This window comes from Lynx canadensis, chromosome E1 (assembly GCF_007474595.2).
Source record: "Lynx canadensis isolate LIC74 chromosome E1, mLynCan4.pri.v2, whole genome shotgun sequence".
Lineage (NCBI taxonomy): Eukaryota > Metazoa > Chordata > Mammalia > Carnivora > Felidae > Lynx > Lynx canadensis.
The window spans coordinates 16,816,547-16,834,778 of record NC_044316.2 but is presented as its reverse complement, the minus strand read 5'-3'; the positions used below and the strand labels follow the sequence as shown (position 1 = coordinate 16,834,778).

The window sequence follows — 18,232 nt, the reverse complement described above, 5'->3', positions numbered from 1 at the left end:
AATCAAGTTAGGCACCCACCAGCCTGCCTCCTCCAGCCTTCCTGGCCTCAGCCAAAGTTTTAGGAGTGTGGTAGGACCAACGGTGGGGAGGGAGAAAGTGGTGGTGGTGGTAGTTACTGACACTTTTATTTCCCAGCTTCTTTTCTAGAACACAAGGGCTTTCCTTGCAAGTTCCAGGTCTGGAGCAGCTGTAGTCTTCATTTGTTTCATGCTCTTGCCAGGTCTGTCTTTGTCCCTTTCATGCCTGTCACCTCCCCACCCCCAAATTCTTTCAACACTAGCAACAGCACATGGTCACTTATTTATTTTTGATACAAATGTACATGACACACGTCTTGACAGCCCACCCACCACCACCACACAGGTACAGCCTGGCCCCTAGGGCAGAGGCAGGACAGAGAGAAGGGCTGGTAGGCACCGCCATCTGCCTCTCCAGCCTTCCCAGGCTGCTGCCCAGATTCCAGATACCCAGAGACTGCAGGGCAGGTGCTGGCCTCTCAGAGGTTATAGGAGGGGGCTCTCAGCTGAGTCAGGGACCCCGGGGAGCCAGCCCCAGGCTCAGGTGCTCAGTTCTCTGCCCCAGCCAGCACAGCCCCCTCCACAAGGGAGGGGGGGGGAGGAGAGATGCAGGGAAGTGTTTTTTTTTTTTTTGTTTTTTTTTTTTGTAAGTTCATAGAGAAGGGGACCGATGGGGGAAGGCAACGGGTAGGACCCCAGATGATTTACCAGCAGTCCCTGGCCCCAGGATGGGAGAGTGGGGGACTGACCCCTAACTCTGGTCCTGCTGCCCTGGTCCCCTCACCCTTCACAAAACTCCAGATGGGCCAGGCCTCCGGAACGGCACTGCCGCCCCGCACACGCACACACAGGCACGCAGGGACACTCAGTTACCACAATGTTAAAATTAAGGGGTGGAAGAGGAGAGAAAAAAAAAAAAAGATTTTCCAGTGTTTGCTGCTAGGGACCCTGGGAACACAGGTTTGGGGCCTGTGCCCTAGGCAGGGGCCGTTTGGCATTAAAGGAGAGCAGCAGGGGGGTTGGTGGCTACAGGGCAGGGGACATCCACAGAGATTATGTACAAAGGAGGGGATGCCCCCGGCTCAGCCCCCAACAGGGCTGAACTGGCTCATGGGGGTGGGGTGCCTGTAGGGGGAACTGGCCTCACTTGGAGTGTCCCCACCCGACCCTTTGCTGAGGGTGCCCCAGAGGGGAAGGGGCTGGGAGTGATGCCTTAGAGGCCCCTGCACACTAGAAGGGGGGGATGCTATGTACAGGGGGAGGTGCATGGAATGTGGGGGACAGAAGCTCCTGCCACCCCACCTCCCCATCCTTGGGGACTTGAGGGGGGCGGGCACCAGGGCGCCTGGCTGCCAGGGGACAGTGGCAGCACTAAGGGCACTTGTGCCAGCGGCTCCGTTGGGGTGGGGATTAGTGTCTGGAGTGGCCCAGCTCCCATGGCCAGTGAGGTCCCAGTGCAGGTGAGGGTGCAGGGAGAGTGGTCACTGCTTCTTTTCTCGGGTGGTGATGGTGACCAGCTGCTTGGCAGCCTTGGCGATGTCATAGGCGCACTGGATCACCTGCTGAGTCAGCAGCTGGAAGTCCACAGGGGCGCCAGGCTCCGGGGGCACTGTCTTCCGGCACTCACTCTGCAGCCGGTAGGCGCTGGCATTGAGCAGCCGCAGTGAGCTGCGCACAGGCTCCAGGGCTGGCCTCTGGAGGGAGGGAGGAGGGAGTTGGGCCTTGGACTTCAAACCATGAGCCATGAACATGGCCCAGTGTGTCCTCCCTTGTCTCCACCCAGGTAGTGGTCACATTCCCTACACCTGCCCCACCCTGAGAGCCTTCCATTCCTGCTCTTCTCTCTGGCCCCTGTACCTTTGGGAAGAGAGAGGCCATCTCCGTCACAGCCAAATGGATCTTCTCCGAGCAGGGCACGAAGCTGTGGGGGCAGGGGAGGGGAAATATCGGCAGGGTTTGCAGGGACAGAACATTGGTCACCCCCCACCCCCTTGCCCTCTGCAACACCCAGGGGCTGCTGTGAGCCCTTTACCTGTCATGCTTGAATTCTTGGGCAGCCCGCAACAATTCCTGGATGTTCTTGGTGACCTGTTCCGTCTTCAGGATGACATCCTCTGTGCTGGGAAGCCCAGGGTCAAGGTCTCCATCCAGGCTTTCCAACTCTGGGTGGAAGTCTTCTTCCTTGCCCAGCTCAAGAAACCTCTTCCCCTCCAGTCTGAGGTCAGGGTTAGAAAGAGACATTCCAGTGGTAAGCCGCTTGCCTGTACCCTCACAGATCCTCCAGAGCCCAGTCAGCCTTCTTCCCTGGGGTGTCTCACCCAAGCAGTGGGTCCCCGCTTTGCGTGTTCTCATAGTCACTGTCAGCACCACTGCCGTGGCGGGAAAGCTTGCTCTGGAGGATCAGGGAAGGGGTAGTGGGTGAGGTTCACATTCACAGACCCACACAGCCCATCACCTGTCCCCTTGGGCCCTTGGGGATTGGAACATTACCGTATGGCGGCTTCCTTCCTGGGAGCAGGACAGTAGTGGGGAGGAGGGAGTGAAGGGCACGGCTGAGGCTGACACCCCCTTCCGGATCTGAAACCCAGGAAGACTGGAGTCAGTCTCTCCTCCCTGCCACCCGCCTTCCAGCTTCCCGGCAGTGAGGGTAGGGACCACGTATATCTAGTCATTCCTGTGCCCAGCAGCAGCACAAAGCCTGACACCCACTGGGGCTCAAGACCTATCTGCGGAAATGGATCTGCTTCCTCCAGGCCCTACTTACCCGGTAAAGGCCAGCAGGGACATGCACTGAATAGACAGCATCATCCTCCAGCTCCTGGGGATTGGCACAGGTGTCACGGAGGGCCCTGCGGCAGCCCCAGCCCTCTGTTCCCCCCAATCCTTGAGACCCACAGGCAACTCACAGTGCTGTGGAAAGGCTGTAGCCGGGTAGAGAGCTCATCCCCAGGCGGGGCCCCAAAGGGCTTCAGGGCAGAGCCTGGTTCATACATGGAGAAGGCCTGGCGGTCCCTGCGATGGGCACTCCCGCCAGGCCCCATGGGTGTGTGTTCTGCCCGCTCGCTGGGCAGTGGGGGTGTGGGCACTGGCCCGGGTGGCTGCCGGATCTGCAAGTTCTCTGCCTGCAGCTTGTGGATCTGAGAGTGGACAGTGATGTCAGAAACTCCAGAGGATCCAGGCAGCACCCCACCTCTGGGAGCGGAGGATCCTCTCCGACCTGGGCACTCCCACCAATGCTGCAGCCCTTACCTCCCTCTGCAGCCTCCGGAGCTCATCACTCAAGCTGCTGTTGACCTTCATGAGCTGTTGCACCTTTGCCTCGGAGGTAGCCAGAGCCTTCTTCAGCTCCAGATATTCCTGCAGCGTCACGGCCCCATCGGACAGGTCTGAGGAGTCCATGCTCTGCAGAGTGAGACAGAAGCTGGTTAGCCATCAGGGGCAGGGGGTGAATGCCCACAGAAGACTGTTCTCGAGGCCATAACCAGCCCACTAGTCCCTGAAGCCCTGGGCTACAAGGGGATAGAGCCGGGCCTTAATGGAGGCCCGGGGAGGGGCAGTGCTCAGACCCGGGCACGGTTGTTCCTAGTGGCACCGGCGCTGCGCAGGGGCTCCTGGTCCGTGTCCTCGTCTGAGGCCACACTGTCGTAATCGTGCTGGTCGTCGAGGTCACTCTGGCTCCGCGCGGACAGCTCAAGGTTGTCTGAGGACATAGTCCAGTTACTCGGTATTCTGCCACACGACCCTTCCATCATGCCACCCCAAAAGGGAGCCATGAAAGAATATACTAGAAAAACGCCCACTGCCCTCAGCCCTAGCCACACCCTTCCCACCTGTGGGGCTGCTCAGGCTCTTGCCCTGCTGTCTCCGCTTGGCCTCGCTGAGAATGTCAATGATCAAGGTGGCAAACTCTCGGGCATTGAAGCGGGCCAACTTCTGTCGCCCCTGGTAGGCAGAAAGAACCCAGCCTGCATGACGGGCCCCCTTACAGCTGATAGATGGGTGTGGGAACAAAGCAAGGCCGTCCCCTGCTACCTGGCTCACCCGGCCAGATTCTGGGTGCCTGGGGAGCTCCCAAGAAGAGGCTGGAATGTCCCCCAGAAGCTGCTCACGAAGAGCTTAAAAAAAACCTTTCCCCCAAATCCCAAATCCCAGTGCTAGCAGGGCCCTGAGAGAGGCCTAGGCCAGGGGAGGAGAAGAGCAGGCCCAGGCAGAAGCCCACACAACAGCCGGTGAGGAAGGGCAGGGCCCGCGAAGCTGGCGACCCCAGCAGGGGAGGAGAGGCCCCTGTCCGGCCCCCTCACCTGATTCCGCGTGGCCGAGTACTCGGGGTTCACAGGCAGGAAGGGCACAGCGCTGCGCTCCGTCACCAGGGTGCTGTGGTTCTGGGTAGCCAGCCACACTGGGGGAGGAGGAGGAGGGGGGGAGGAGCAGGGAGCAGATCATCCAGAGCGTCCACGGTGGCCAGGCCCACGGGGTGGAGGTGGGGATGTGCTGAGCACAGCCTTCCTCAATCCTCCCCACGTCCACCAAGTGCTGGTGTTCAAACCAGGGGTGGTCTTCAGACACCGGAGGCAAGGTTGGGTCAGGGCAGGGCTGGGCGAGGCCAGCAAGACTGGCCAGGCCGATGACGACGAACAGAATGAGGCGACTCCTCCTTGCCAGGCCCAGCCCAGGGTTTGGGCTGGAATCTGGCTGTGGCCAGGAAGGAGTGATGTGGGGGGGGGGGGGGGGTGGAGTGGGACTGGGGAGTGAGCCAAAGTGGGAGGCAGCCAGAGCAGAGATGAGCCCCAGTCCAGGGGTGGGGGCGGAGGAGCAGGCTGGCTGCCTCCAGCTCAGCACGCTCCGCCTGGCTGGGGAGGCTGCCCGGGCTGCTCACAGCCAGCAGGGGTGGAGAGGCAGACCTGCCGAGCAGACCAACCTCAGGCCTCCCTTCTTAGTCCCAGCAAAAGGCCCCAAGAGCCACACCAGGTCCCAGCCCTTCCCCAGCAGGTGGGTAGGTACCCGTGTCTCATCCACCCTCAGCCTCAGATGCCCTCTTGGCTCACCAGCGTCATTTTCTCTTCTGTCTACCTCGTCGTACACATCCATGGCAAGTTCCTCAAAAAGCCTGTTGCTGAGCTAGAGACAAAAGGGGGACCCAGTCTTTGTCAAATCAGTTGGTCCCCAGTGCTGACAAGGCCAGGTCAACCAGGATGTCCTAAGATGTGGGAAGTGGCTTGTGTCCTTTATGCTGCCCAGCCCCCACAATCTCAGAACTGGAAACTGGGGCAGGGGTCTCTCTGCCAAGCTCCAAGGTAGGAGAGGATGGAAGGGAGACCAGATCAGACCAGTTAGTGCCCTGGTAGGTCAGAGGTGGAGCTAGGGCCCAGGGAGCCTACGGAGGGCAGAGCCAGGGTCAAAGACCAGGGGTGGGGAGGTGGGGGAAAGAGAGCAGGGAAGACAGAGTGAGGGGCAGGTCAAACCCTTGGAAAAGGAGACCATCAGAGGAAGGAGGAGCAATCTTAGAGGTCGAGGCTCAGAGGTGAGGACAGCTCCAAGTAGTAGGAGCCCATCCAAGTGGACTCACCGCCTGCAGCTTCTTCTTGGCAGCTTTGGCCAGCTCGGACAGGTCTAGGCTGTGGAAGGAGGAGGGAGATGAGAATGGGCAGACAGGAGGGGTGACCAGGCCCCCACTTGTGACTCCCAAACATGCAGGGATCCCAGGAAGACAACATCCCAGATGCTGCACACCAGATGCCGCCCCCCACCCTGCCCCCAACCTCCAGAGCCTGCTCCCGAGGCAGGCACCATATACCTCTGAGACATGCACTTTTGCCGAGATCTAAGTCCAGAGAAAGGCAGCAGAGGAAAGAATAGGACAGAGGCAGCGATTACCCAGGAGCAGGGCCCCACGTGCCTTCCACGGCAAGCTCAGACCCATCTCCGTGTATACGCCAGACCCGGAGGGTGCAAAACGAACTCCTCTCCCCTCCCAACCTGCTCCTAGACCAGCCTGCTCTCTCCCTCTGTGACCCACTCACCCAGCACCAGCGTCTGCTTCTAGGAGTCACCAGAAACCTCCCTCACCCTCAGGCCCCAGCCAAGCTTTCTCTGGTTCTGCCATCGATCCCTCTTTGCCTGGGCCTTTGCAAGTTTCTTCATCCATCTTCCCACTTCCAGTCTTGCCCCTACAACCCTTTTTTTCCACCCAGCAGCCTGGGTCATCTCTTTGACACGTTGGGCCACACTACCCCTGGCCTTAAAAACATCTTAATGACAAAACACATGTATGGATACTTCAACCGTACTTTAATAAAAAACTTCCTTAAAAAATATACTACGTGTTTAGTGTGCATTATCTTATTTTAATCCTGTCAACAGCCCAGAAAACGTAGGTACTGTTGCCTTTACTCCCAGGAGGTAACTAAGCCTCAGAGAGGTTAAGTAGCCTGCCTGAAGTCACACAGCCAGTAAATGGCAGAGCTGACATATCCGGGCTTGGAACCTCTCTGCTCTTCTTGGGGCTCACAGGACTCGCCATTCTCTCGCCTGTTTCCAGTCCAGTGCTGCTCCTGGGATTCCCTGCTTCTCACACTATGCTCCAGCCACATGACTCCCTGCAGGTCCTGGCACAGCATTTCTCACTTATACCATTTATGCCTTTACTTCTGCTGTACTCCCCACACTGAACTACAGCTATCTGACCAGGCTGCCTCCTTCCCTGGACTGTGAGCTCCTGAAGGGCAGAGATCATATCTGAGTTACCCGTGTGTCTCAGGGCCAAGAACGGCAGCTGGCACCGGGCAGGTGCTCGGTTAGCCCTTTATTGAGTCCATGCCCATATGTGTTTAAACACATACACCAGACACATGCAGGTACACACACCCCGCAGAATAAGACCAGAGAAGTAGGAGGGAATCTTGGAGTCTCAGAACAGAGTAAGTCTGGGTTCAAGGATTCAAGACGCCTAGGCCTGGCAATCCCTGTCTGCCCACACTGGTCTTTGGAGAGGGAGGGAGCCTCCTCTCTCGGATCCAGGCCAGCAGGCACAGGTTGGAAAAATGGCCTTCAGATGTGGCCACCAGGTGGCGCCAGCATCCATCTTGTGAACTGGGTACGTGTCCCCCCACAGCCTAGGCGCGCTGAGGCTTTTCAGGTCAGAGGCAGAAACACCTCAGCTGTGACGGGCCCTGTCCCCACCTCCCACCCCTCCCCAATTTCTGAGCACACCACGGAGGCCCAAAGTTAGTCAAATCCCTGGAGCCCACCATCTTTTCAATGAAGAGCAGAGGCTCGTCTTAAGATTTTACAGTGGGGTGAGTGCCACTGGAGCAGAGCCCAGTGAGCCACCCCTCCTGGGGCAGGTGTTTCTTGTACTCAGGCCTATGTGTGATGGCCTGGGGCTCAGGCGGTGCTTGGCCATGTGCTGAGCTGACATCCCTTCCCTGCCATAGGGCCCAGCATTAGGGAGTGAGGATCTGACTGAAATGTTTGTACACCAGACCTGGGGTGGGGTCCCTAAAGCCCAGGGACTGGGAGGGGTAGAGGTTCTGGGGTTCAGGCACCCACATGGTGTCCAAAAGCCCCTGGGAAGGGGCATCAGGTGGGCACTCACCTGTCAGCCATCTGTGGGATGATGTAATGCCCATTCTTGTGATCTGAACAAAAATAAAAATGCCAAGTCACTGGTGCTGGGTGGCCTTAGCAGCTGGGAGCCCACCTCACTGCCACGAGCAGACCTTGGCACCCAGAAGTGTCAGGGGACAGGGATGAGGGCAGGCCACCCCCAAGAGCCCTGGGAGCTGACTGGAAGCGATGCCCACCCCCCACTCCCTACCCCAGTGTGCTGTAGCCCAGAGCCGTCATCAATTTCACGGGAGCCAGTTGCCTAGCAACACTGTTCCCCAGCCGGCTCGGTCACCATGGCACCTGCTGCTGGGGTGTGTCTGGGTCCCACCTGCCTGGCCGAGCCAGGCCCACCCCGCGTTCTGCTCACCCGGCTTGCGTCCACAGAGATAGAAGGCCAGCCGGTCAGTGAGCTCATACTGGCATTCGACTAGCCTTTCCGCCAGCTCATGGTGCCCCGCCTGCCTGTGGGGAGGGGGCATGGCTCAGCCCTGCCGCAGCAGTCCACTCCCCCCACCCGCCCAAGCCTCACCCATCATCCGACCCTCACCTGGCATAGTCAATGGGCGTACGGCCATTAACATCAGGGGAGCCAGGATCAGCCCCATACACTACAAGAAGCTCAGCCTGCAGTGTCTGCCCCGCCTTGGCAGCCACATGCAGAGGTGTGGTGCCCTTCTCTGGATGGAAGAAGTTGGCCTGGGCACCCAGGGACAGCAGGCGCAGACATGTCTCCAAGTTGCCCGTCCGCACGCTTGAGTGCAGTTGCTGCAAGGAGCAGAATGTGCAGCGAGTGTGTGTGAGCACCCCCACCCCCCCACCCCCAAGCCGTACCAAGTTAGGCAGCTGCTGGGACTCCTACCAGCTCCAAGGGCCCGGCTGAAGTTGGGTTGTCAGGGAGGACAGAGGCTTTAGCGCCAAATACTAACAGCTGCTATCAGTCACCATCTACCTGTGCTATGGGCTCTGCTTGAAACAGGCATTATCTATGAGGGAGATGCTGTTGCTTCTTTCCCATTTTACAGAGGAGGAAACTGAGGCTCTGAGTGGCTAAGAAACCACCTCAAGTTTTCCCGGCTTTTGGATGGCAGCCTGTTGTGTCCACCTAGAGGCGGAGGGGCCTTGGCCACATGCAGCTGACCACGCAATCCCCATCCCCTGCTGTGCCCAGGATCCTTGCCTGACCCGGCTGGCTGCCTTTGGGGCCTAGGGCTCGGTGGTGATGGAGAAGCCCTCGGGGTGCTGTGGGCAACAGGAGGGGAGGCCCACCCATCTGTCCACCATGGGGCCCCTCTAACCTTGCTGAGGTCTTTGGCAGTGACCCCGTCATCTTCCCGGCAAGGAAGCTTGTGCACAAATGCCAGCATCTGGTACTTGGCCCTGATGAACTCTGACTTGATGGGGCTGGATGGGGCACAGAGGATGAAATGGGTGGGGGGCAGAGTGGGAGAGGCTATTCCCCCCGCCACCTCTCAGACCCACGTCCCACACCACGCAGCCCCTGTCACCACCCCTCCGGCACAACTCACTGGACTTTGTCTTGGGGGTTGGCTTTGCGCCGGCCGCTCTGTACTTGCGCGGGGTCCAGCAGGGAATGCTCCCAGATGGAGTTGGCCCCGTTGCTGGCGAGCGTGTGCACCATCTGCAGAGAAGAAGTGCCAAGTGAGAGTGCCCACTGTGCACTGGGGGAAACACCTCCAAGCGCTGGCCGCAGCCGGTGTGGCTGCAACCAGTACCAAGGGGCCTGTTGTGTGCCTGCCACCATCACACCTCCATCCAGCCGGGCCGCCCAAGCACATGGGTCCTGGTCAGCACCTCAGGTTGTATGGCGAGTGTGCCAAGGCTCAGAGAGATAAAGCAACTTGCTCAGTGCTATGTGGCCAAGCTAGTAAGTGGCGGAGCTGCGGAGAGAGCCCCAGTCTGCGAGCCCCCCCCCCCCCCCCGCCATCTGCATGGCAAACACAATGGATGGAAAGGGTCAGGGTTAGGTTCTGCCCCAGGTGGGTGCTGCCCTCTGGAAGCCGCAGAATCCAGAGCAGCGTGTGTGGGTACGGGGGAAGTGTGCCCACGCGGCCTGGCCCCGTACCTGCAGCAGCGTAGGAGGCCAGGCGCTGTGGCGGAGGTGCTTGACAATGGAGATGTGGCGGCCCAGGCTCCGGTGCACACTGCAGCACTCGTCACACACCAGCACCCCCCTGCTGATGGAGGCCCAGCCAGGGTCTGCCAAAGGGGGAAGCCACAGTCAGCGGAGGCCAGGTCGTCGGCAGTGCGTGCCGGGCACCTACTCCGGGCCCACACTAGCACTTTGCTCACACACTTCAAATACCTAGAAGCTGGGACCGCCGGGACACAGGTTGCTGAGGAGGAAGCTGAGCTATGGCGTAGGAGGGATTTCCCCAAAGGCTCGCAGCAGGTGACTGACAGCTGGGCCCCTTCCTACACATCTTTGCCTGTCTGGGGGGTGAGGGGGTGGGGGGAGGAATGTGTGGTCCCCAGGGCCTACTCAGCGGGTATGTCCTGCAGTCTTTCCCAGGGAACAAGACAGTTGGCCCAGGCCTTCCCCAGGGAGGCAGGAATCCTCTGGGGGATGTGACACCGATGCTACATGCCAGACATCCTAGACACTCCTGTGTCTGGGTCAGTGCCACATCTCTCCTGCACCCAGGCTTCTACTGGAACCACTGGCCACCCGCCTGACCCACCATATCCTCCATGGGCTCCTCCCTTTGCCCTCATCTTGGCAGGCAAGAGGCTGTTTCATGCTGAGCCTCCTGCCACCATCACTGATGGGCTGAGCTGGAGCCCCTCTTAACAGGGATGGAGAGGGCAAAGGAACTAACATTGGATACCCACTGTGTACTAGATAGACCTGTATGTACGAGGTCTCCCACAACTGTCAGACAAGGCAGGAAATGCTATCCCTGCTTTACCAATGAGGAAATGGTGGCTCAGAGAGGTTAGAGCAGTTGCTCAAGGTCACACAGCTGATGAGCAGGATTGTTGGGATGTGGACCCAGGCACTTTAGACACCAGAAGCCACGCCATGTTCATACTCACTGCTTTTCCTCCGTTCTTGCCTGGAAGGGGTCAGGCCCAAGTGGGCAAGGGCCCTGGAAGCCACTCTTTACTCCCTGGGGAGCAGCAAACTTTGGAAACAAGAAGCGGGGCCAGGATAGGGTGGGAGCTCCTTGGGTGCTTCTCAAGGGCAGGGGAGATGCCACCCATCCCAGGCCCCTTGGGAGAGGGGGAGGAGACAGCTGCACACAGCTTAAGCTGTGGAAAGGTCACGGGGGAGAAAGCAGCCATTGTGTGCCTCCAGAGAGTGGGGGCAGGGAGCTTCTCTCCCAGGACACTGTGCTCTGCCCCGGGCCCCCCACCCCAGTCTCAGGAATCCCTGTGCTGGGTGGGGGAGCAGGGACTGGCTATCTTCCTTGCCTGGGAGTGCTTAGGGAGTCCAGAAGTGGGCCCCCCAGGGGAGGGACAGGCTTGGGGTAATGAGAGCCTCTCCAACCAGAAGGCAATTCTCAGGCCCTTCCCCACAAGGACTTCCATCAAAGTTTCCAGGAGAATTGTAAGGAGACCGAGTCAGGGTGCAGCCTTTGTTCTGCCTACAGCAAGTGTCCCCTCCATAGGGGACAGGAAGAAACAAAAAGTGAAAGAGGGGGTTCAGCTCTTTGGGTCTGAGCTTCTTTAGGCATCTACCCAAAAACAGGGCAACAAGATGCCTGCCATACACCTTCCTGGGAGCTGATTCCAGGGGCCCACGAGGAAGGGATCCACCATCTGTGCCAAGAGGGGGAGCCCAAGGACACTCTTTAGTACTGGCTTTACCCAAACAGTGAGGCACCCCAGTGAGGCACATGGAAAGCTCCCTCCCCCCACTCCCAAATCACTGGGGTTAGGGGTCTGCCAGCCACCAGCCACCTCCGGCAGCCCAAGCAGGAAGCTGGAAATGACGCAGCCTAAATTCCTCTTGTTGAAACGGTGGGGTTTCCTGTAAATGGGGAGCCGCCCAGGCCAGGATCATAAATGGGCCGCCTTGAGGCCTCCAGCCCAGGCCCATGGCTCTACCGGAGAAGCAGGGCCTGGGAAAACTGCACATATATCGAGAGCCAGACCAGACATGGTGAGACTCTGAACATGGCAATGACCAAGAAGAGATCAGGATTTGGGGAATGTAGTCCAAGGCTTTGCTAGCCACTCAGCCTGGGGGAGGGGTCCTCCCTCTCCTCCACAATGACCTGAAACAGGAAGGTTGAGCAGGGGGCACTGTCCTGGCCTGGGGAACGCTGGTGTCAGCTCACTGGGCTACACAGATGAGAAGCCCACTACCTACTTCTTACATGCCCGAGGGGCCTTGCGTCTACCCAAGCAGGAGCCCCCAAGCCCCACTTAGGCCACTTCCTAAGGCCAGGTAGAGTTTCTGAAAAGTCAAATGGCTACTGTAGCTGAAGGTTAAGGGACTCTTGCCCCCAAGAGGCTCCCTAGACTAAACTTGGGGTGGAAGGGACAGGGACATAAGGAGTTTTTTGTTTTAACAGGCTCCATGCCCAACTGCCAAGTGTGGGGCTTGATCTCATGAGATCAAGAGTAGTATGCTCTACTGACTGAGCCAGCCAGGAGAGAAGATGCGGTGACCTCCTCAGTATCCTGCCAACACTCCTGGCAGCTTCTGCTTCAGGGTGGGGGTCTGGGAAGTGTGGGCAAGTGGTAGGAGGGATCCTGGGATAATGTTAACCATGCAGGCCTCTACTAAGATGAATTCATGTCATCACCCAAAGCCATTAGTAGCCTCTAGGTCTGCTCTAAGGGCCAGTGTCTCCTGAGCAAATTGTCACTAGGCACGAGGGAGAAGCCCACCATCTTGAAAGCAGCTAAGAGTAATTAATCCAAGGGGATAAAGGTCAGAATGGCGGTTACTTTTGGGGGCTGTTGAGTGGGAGGGGGCAGAAGAAAGGTCCAGAGAGTGATGGAAATGCTCTACCTCTTGACTGGAGTGGTGGTTACGCAGGTATATAGACATGTAAAAACTCAACAGGCTAAACAGTAAGGTGCAGGAACTCTGCTGTACCTAAATTAAACCTCAGTAAAAGAGGAAGAGAGCCCACCATTCACCCTACCCAACAATCTACATTGTGAAGAAACAAATGCGCCTGCAGGTTTCCAAATGTCCCCAGCCAGTGGCCATCCATGCTCATCCAAGGTGCCACCCGAGGCACTCCTGTGCCACCAAAGTGGAAAGGTTGAGATAGAGGCCCATGGTATGAGGAGCAGGCTCTTGAGCTGGGCCAGGACTGTGTGGCAGAGTGAATGGAGGGGGACGTGGGAGGAACACATTCTCCAGGGTTCCTGACTGCTGCCCCTCCCTTGCCTCCATGGCAGGCAGGTACACATGTGGGGCCTGATGAGGTAGTACCACAGCAGCCAAGCCATGCCCAGCTGTCTTACAAAATCCACCTGTCACTTATATGCCCAGGCCTGGGAGCAGAGGGAGGATGAAGACCTTTGGGGTCAGCCTGCACTTCACCTTTCACCTCTTTAACCTCCCCAAATTAACCAACCACAAAAAGGCCACGGCCCCACCCCTAGGGCTGGACCCCCCCCCCCCCTTTCACAGTGAGAGAAGCCTATGACTAGGTAGGAGGCATACACCAATGGAGTCCAGACTGTTGTTTACCCTCGAGCCTCATACCTGGACTGCTACAGTCCCACACCGGGGATGCCCCTCCCTGCATCCTACAGTGGGGAAATGGGGTAGCCAGCTGGGTTCCTGACAAGCATCCAAACACTCAGGGAGTGCCTGCTGCCAGGTGCTGGGGTAGGGTGATGTGTAAAGACTTTGTCAGCACCCTGCCCACCTCACTCCTCACCTTCTCACCACCTGCCTCTGCTGACCTGTATTCTGGATCAGGGGAAAAGGAGGTACCTGGGGCAAAAATGCCTCTGTGGGACAATGACTATGGATAGGAACCAGACAGTCCCAAGATATCAGATACATACCACTCCTTCCTGAACCCACTGGGCACCCAGAGGCTTCACACAGCCAAACGCAATGAAAGAAGGACAACTGCCTTGCTGATTCTGCCCTATGTCCCTCTGGCTGAGAATCAGGACCACAGACTTCAAGATGGGATGGTCCTCAAAAACCATTTTTATTCCAACTTCTTTACCTCACAATTGAGGAAACTGAGGCCCAGAGTGAGGAAAGTCTTGCCATGGTTCACAGGGTAAGCTGATAGGGTGTCTGCTAATCACTCCCCACCCCCATGCTATGCCTGCCCCACATAGGTATAGACCAGCCTGGGAGAGGCATAGAAGGCAAGCTATCCTCTTAGCCCTTCCATCCCCAGACGTGCATGTGGTTGGGGGAAGGAGATCACAGTTTCCAGCTCACTAGGGTAAGGACACATAAGCCCAGATAGCTTCTTCAGGGTCCTCTAGACCTGAGAGGAGTCACAGGGTCACAACCACCCACAGAGTACCATGTCTCTTCCAGGCATCCACAGTGCCAAACTCTCTAGCCTGGAGGCATCAGAACCACCAGAGTATCTGTGGGTCCCAACCTGTTGGGGCCCCGGGCCTGTCCAAAGGGTAGCTAGAAGTTATGGGCCCATGAAACAGTACTTCACACTCTCACACTTAATTGTGCCCACAGTCCCCCTGGAGTTCACAGACACACTGAGCCTTCCCAGAGGTCTCCCAGGGAGATAGCTCCTTTTTAAAAGAGAGGATGGACAAGAGCCAGGGCTTCCTTCCCCAGGCCAGCTGCTGAGCCCCATCACTGGCAGTGTCCTCCCACATCATAAGATAGCAGCCTCTCAGGTCACTGCTCCTCACTTCCTCAGGTCAGGGGTGGGGGCTTCGCATCAGCCTGGATCTGACTGTGCTGGGAAGAAACACCACGGTAAATACAGCCAGGAGGCAGGCGAGGAAGCCAGATCCTGAGAACCTAGGCGCCCTTGGGTACTGTTCCCTACCCATTTCTGGTCAGACTGGGCTAGAGGGCTAGGAGGGGTCTGTGCCCAAGCTGGGTCAATGCTAAGCCCCCTTCCCAAGCAGGCCTTACTGGTGCATAGGAAAAGCCGAGCTAGTTGCTCCCAGGGATGCCTCAGAGGAAGATGCCCAGACTGTACTGGCCCTCAGCACCAGGCCCTGCAAGGAGCCCCCGCCTTGGGAAGTAGGGGCAGGGAGTCCTAGGAGGAGCCACCCCCTCGTCTGCTCACGAGGAAACACTATCCAGGCCTTCCCTGGCCCATCTGCCCGGTTCTCTGCCCCTTGACCTCCGCCACCTCAGCGGGCGCGCAGACCATGCGAGCAGCAGGTGCAAGACGCGGGGGTGGCACTGAGATGACACAAAACCACACTCACCCCCACTTCCTAAACCTTGCTGGCCTCTGCCACAGCCCTCCTGCCACCCCACCACCCCAGGCTGGCGCTTCCGTTGGGATACAGAGATGGAAGGTGGTGGCGGGCGGGGGGTGGGGGGGGGAGGGCAGCTAGCTGCCTGCCTCTCTCAGACTGAGGGGTGGGATGTGGCGCCGGGAATGTCCTTCCTTGCTCGTCCACGGACGCGAGGGACTGGGGCCCCCAGCCGGCCCTCCCGCCAAGGACGCGGCTCCGCAGTGGCCCGGGCGGGGGCCGAGGCCGGAGGCCGCAGCCCCCAGCCCCGCCCCGCCCTCCGGCCCCGCACCGCGCTCCCGCCAGGCCCCGGCGCCTGCCCGGCGGCCTCGCTGCGCGGTCCCGCCCCCGGCCCGGCCCCGCTTACCCGGGGCGCTGCAGTCCGCACACACCTCCGCCCGCGGCCCCTTCCGGGACATCCTCAGCGGCGACGCGGCCGCAGCCCTCTGGGCCAGCGTGGGGGGCGCGGGCGGCGGGCCCGGGCGGCGGCGGCCCCTGCTGCCCGGCCCCGCTCCGGCAAGGCCCCGGCTAGGCTCCGCGCGCCCGGCCAACCGTCCGCCCCCGGGGCTGGCCCGGAACCCGCCGTGCCCGCCTGCCCGCTCGCCCTCCGGCGCCCTCCGCCCCGCGCCGCCCCGCGCCGCCCCGCCGCCGCTCGCCGCTCGCTCTCTCCGCCCCCTGCGCGGCTCCGGGCCGCTCCTGCAGGAAGCGGCGCAGGCCCTGCCCACCGGGGGAGGGGCAGCCTGCACTCCCGCCCCGCCGCCCGGCCCTGCGGGCCGCGCCTCCCAGAGAAAGGAAGCCGGGAGCGCGGGCGGGAGGGGGCGGGGGTGCTTAAAGGGGCCGCGCGGCCTCCGCTAGACAGGCCGGAGAGGGCAGCATCGCCTTCGGCCTTGGCCTCTGCTCTGGCACTCTCCGGCCCCGCGGCAGTGTGAGTTACCCTCACAGCCCCATCCGCTTCGCTTTCCAGGTAGAGGGTGGTCCAGGGGGCTCGGCCCCGGGGACAGTGACCCTTGGGGAACAGGGAAGAGAGTAAGGAGCTGGAGGCCCAGGCCCCCTTCCCCGTCAAGAGGCTGTTTGGGGTACCCGCCTATGTCTGGCTGGGGTAGCATGTGTGTCCTGGTCCCCCATGTGTCCTCATCTGTGGGTCCAGGTGTGTGTGTGTGGTCACACCCTTGTTGATTATGCACGACACCAACAATATGGACGCCCAGGTGTTCCCCTGCCTCCCAACTAAAAATACATCTGTACCTCATCCATGCTTCCATCCCAGGAGGAAAGAATCTGGGCACTTTTAAGGACCTCCCGAGGAGTGACCACTGTGCCTGTGTGCAGTAATATCCACTTGGCATTTCGTCTTGTATATGTCCACGGTGTTTCTGGGCCACCGCAGGTTTGTGTGTCCAGGGCGTGTGCACATAACACACAGGGACCTTTTCTTGTGGTGGCCTTTCTTCCTGGACTTCACACAGAGACTTGGCGTAGGTGGGGGGGACAGGAAGCGGAGGCGCGGGCCGCACGTGGGTGCACCCCTGCACTGAGCATGCTCCCCCATACACGTGTGCCCCGCGTGCACCCAACCCCCATCCCTGCAGCAGCAAAATGCCAGAGCACTTTGCTTGTGGGGACAGGGCACGGGTGGCCAGGACGAGGCCTGGGGGCCAGGTCGGTGGTGACAGAATTAAGGGAAGATTCCCAAGGGGGTAGGGGGTACTGCTCAGTAACAAGGAGGGAGGAGGGAAAGTCCTTGGGCAGGGGTTCGGGGTTGGTCGATTTTATCCCAGCGGTGCCAGAGCAGCAGTGACTTGTGGGTGGGCAGGCTGCTTCCCTGGGGGAGACAAGTAATGCTCATGAGTCACACCACCCGAAATACAAGCAAAGCTGCCTCCATCGCCTTTTGCTGCAGCCCAGATTGACAAGTTTGTTTGAAATCGCGATCCACGGGGTATATTTATAATCGCACCTTAAAAAATTTTTTTTTGCAGGCTTCCCCTCCCCCCACAGCCAGCCGCTCAGCTGGCGGGGTTTCTGCAAGCAAAGGTACCTCGCTGTGGGGGTGGGGGTCGGCGGCGGGGGGAGCACCACCTGCCGCCCCATGCTGCACCCGCACCAAGCAGTCAGTCTGTGGGCTTGATGGCCCTAGGCTGGGCGATGAAAAGGAGCGGCTTGGCCGCTCTTTACCGGGCGCACAGCCCACGAGCGGTGGCCGCCCATTCACCCCCGATCGACCCCCAGCTATGGAATTTCATTTATTAAATGTCGAGGCGGCTACTGGCAGCCCCATCGCTCGGCTGTCTTTGTTTCTCTGCTGTGTGGGCGCGTCTCGAGCACGTGGCAGCTGGAGCGCGCAGACCGGAGGAAGAGCGACCCGGGTTTAGGCTATGGCCGCCTGGCAAAAAGAGGCCCGGCTACTAAGGGGATAGGTCCCCCAATCCAGGCTGAGCTCCCCCTCTCCCAGAGCTACAACGCTTTTCAGGATGATTCACCCCACTGCCCCCTCCCGCCCGCCAGCTCCACCTCTCGGTGGCCCAGGGACTACCTGGGCGTGGCCTAGGCTGAGAGGCACTGTCCAAACTTTGTTCCGGAAGCCCCCAGACCCACCACTGCAGACCTTCTGGGCCTGGGACTAGGGATAAAAGGTTTTCAGGATTTCCCTTGGGAGATGTCGCCAACTCAGGGAGCAGGACAGTAAAAAAGAAATCTCAGACAAGGTTCTAAAAACAGTTTAATGAGGAAATGTACACGCATTCTCCCGGCCACTCCTAGCCGTCCCTACCCCGCTCCAGCCCCCTCCCCAACTCTGGCCGCGGCCACAACACTCTGCTGACCCCTCGCGGTAGAGGTGGGCAGCGGTCCTCGGTTGCCCGAGGTGCCAGCTGGCTCCTCCCAGGCTGGAGAAAGGGGCGAGGCAGTCCACTCCTCCCTTATCCTTTCCCGCCTAGGCCTGGCACCGCAGGGTGTGGAGGAGGAAGGAGAGAAGACCACACAAAGAAACCTGAGAGAGGCGCAGAGAGTTTGCAAGCTTTTGCTAGCACCTCCCACACAAACACTTTTTGGATTGTTCTATCATGAGCTGGTATGGAATCCCTAATTCCTGTCCTGTTCTAGGGTGGACTCAAGAAGGCGCTGTGCCTGGTCCCGCCACCTGTCTAAGTCCGCCTGATTGGGGGCGGGACGCGCCGTTTCCAGGGTAGTTACTATCCTTAGCTCACCCCAG

At 59.5% G+C, this 18,232-nt stretch overlaps 1 protein-coding gene across 2 annotated transcripts; it reads right to left on the bottom strand.

The window, feature by feature from the left end:
- Positions 1-286: 286 nt before the first annotated feature.
- GIT1 (GIT ArfGAP 1) lies at positions 287-15,495 on the bottom strand. 2 transcript variants are annotated; one of them, XM_030295651.1, is made up of 21 exons: positions 15,389-15,495; positions 9,710-9,843; positions 9,153-9,265; positions 8,922-9,027; positions 8,174-8,391; positions 7,994-8,088; positions 7,613-7,655; positions 5,813-5,839; positions 5,585-5,633; positions 5,064-5,136; positions 4,320-4,417; positions 3,849-3,960; positions 3,585-3,718; positions 3,268-3,420; positions 2,925-3,155; positions 2,783-2,836; positions 2,509-2,595; positions 2,337-2,410; positions 2,051-2,233; positions 1,876-1,939; positions 287-1,712 (listed from the first exon to the last, which is right to left on the bottom strand). In XM_030295651.1, the coding sequence occupies exons 1-21, from the start codon at positions 15,438-15,440 to the stop codon at positions 1,500-1,502; spliced, it is 2,313 nt and encodes a 770-aa protein (XP_030151511.1). In that variant the 5' UTR covers positions 15,441-15,495; the 3' UTR covers positions 287-1,499. The 2 variants fall into 2 exon arrangements, with proteins under 2 accessions (XP_030151511.1, XP_030151512.1); XM_030295652.1 differs by lacking the exon at positions 5,813-5,839.
- Between the last annotated feature and the right edge of the window lie 2,737 nt (positions 15,496-18,232).

Coding starts and splice junctions, on each gene's coding strand:
- GIT1 (XM_030295651.1), bottom strand. CDS start 15,440: ATGTCCCGGAAGGGGCCGCGGGCGGAGGTGTGTGCGGACTGCAGCGCC. Junction 4,418..5,063: donor CAGAAGAGAAAATGACGCTG/GTGAGCCAAGAG, acceptor CTCCTCCCCCAG/TGTGGCTGGCTACCCAGAAC. Junction 1,940..2,050: donor CAAGAATTCAAGCATGACAG/GTAAAGGGCTCA, acceptor CTGCCCCCACAG/CTTCGTGCCCTGCTCGGAGA.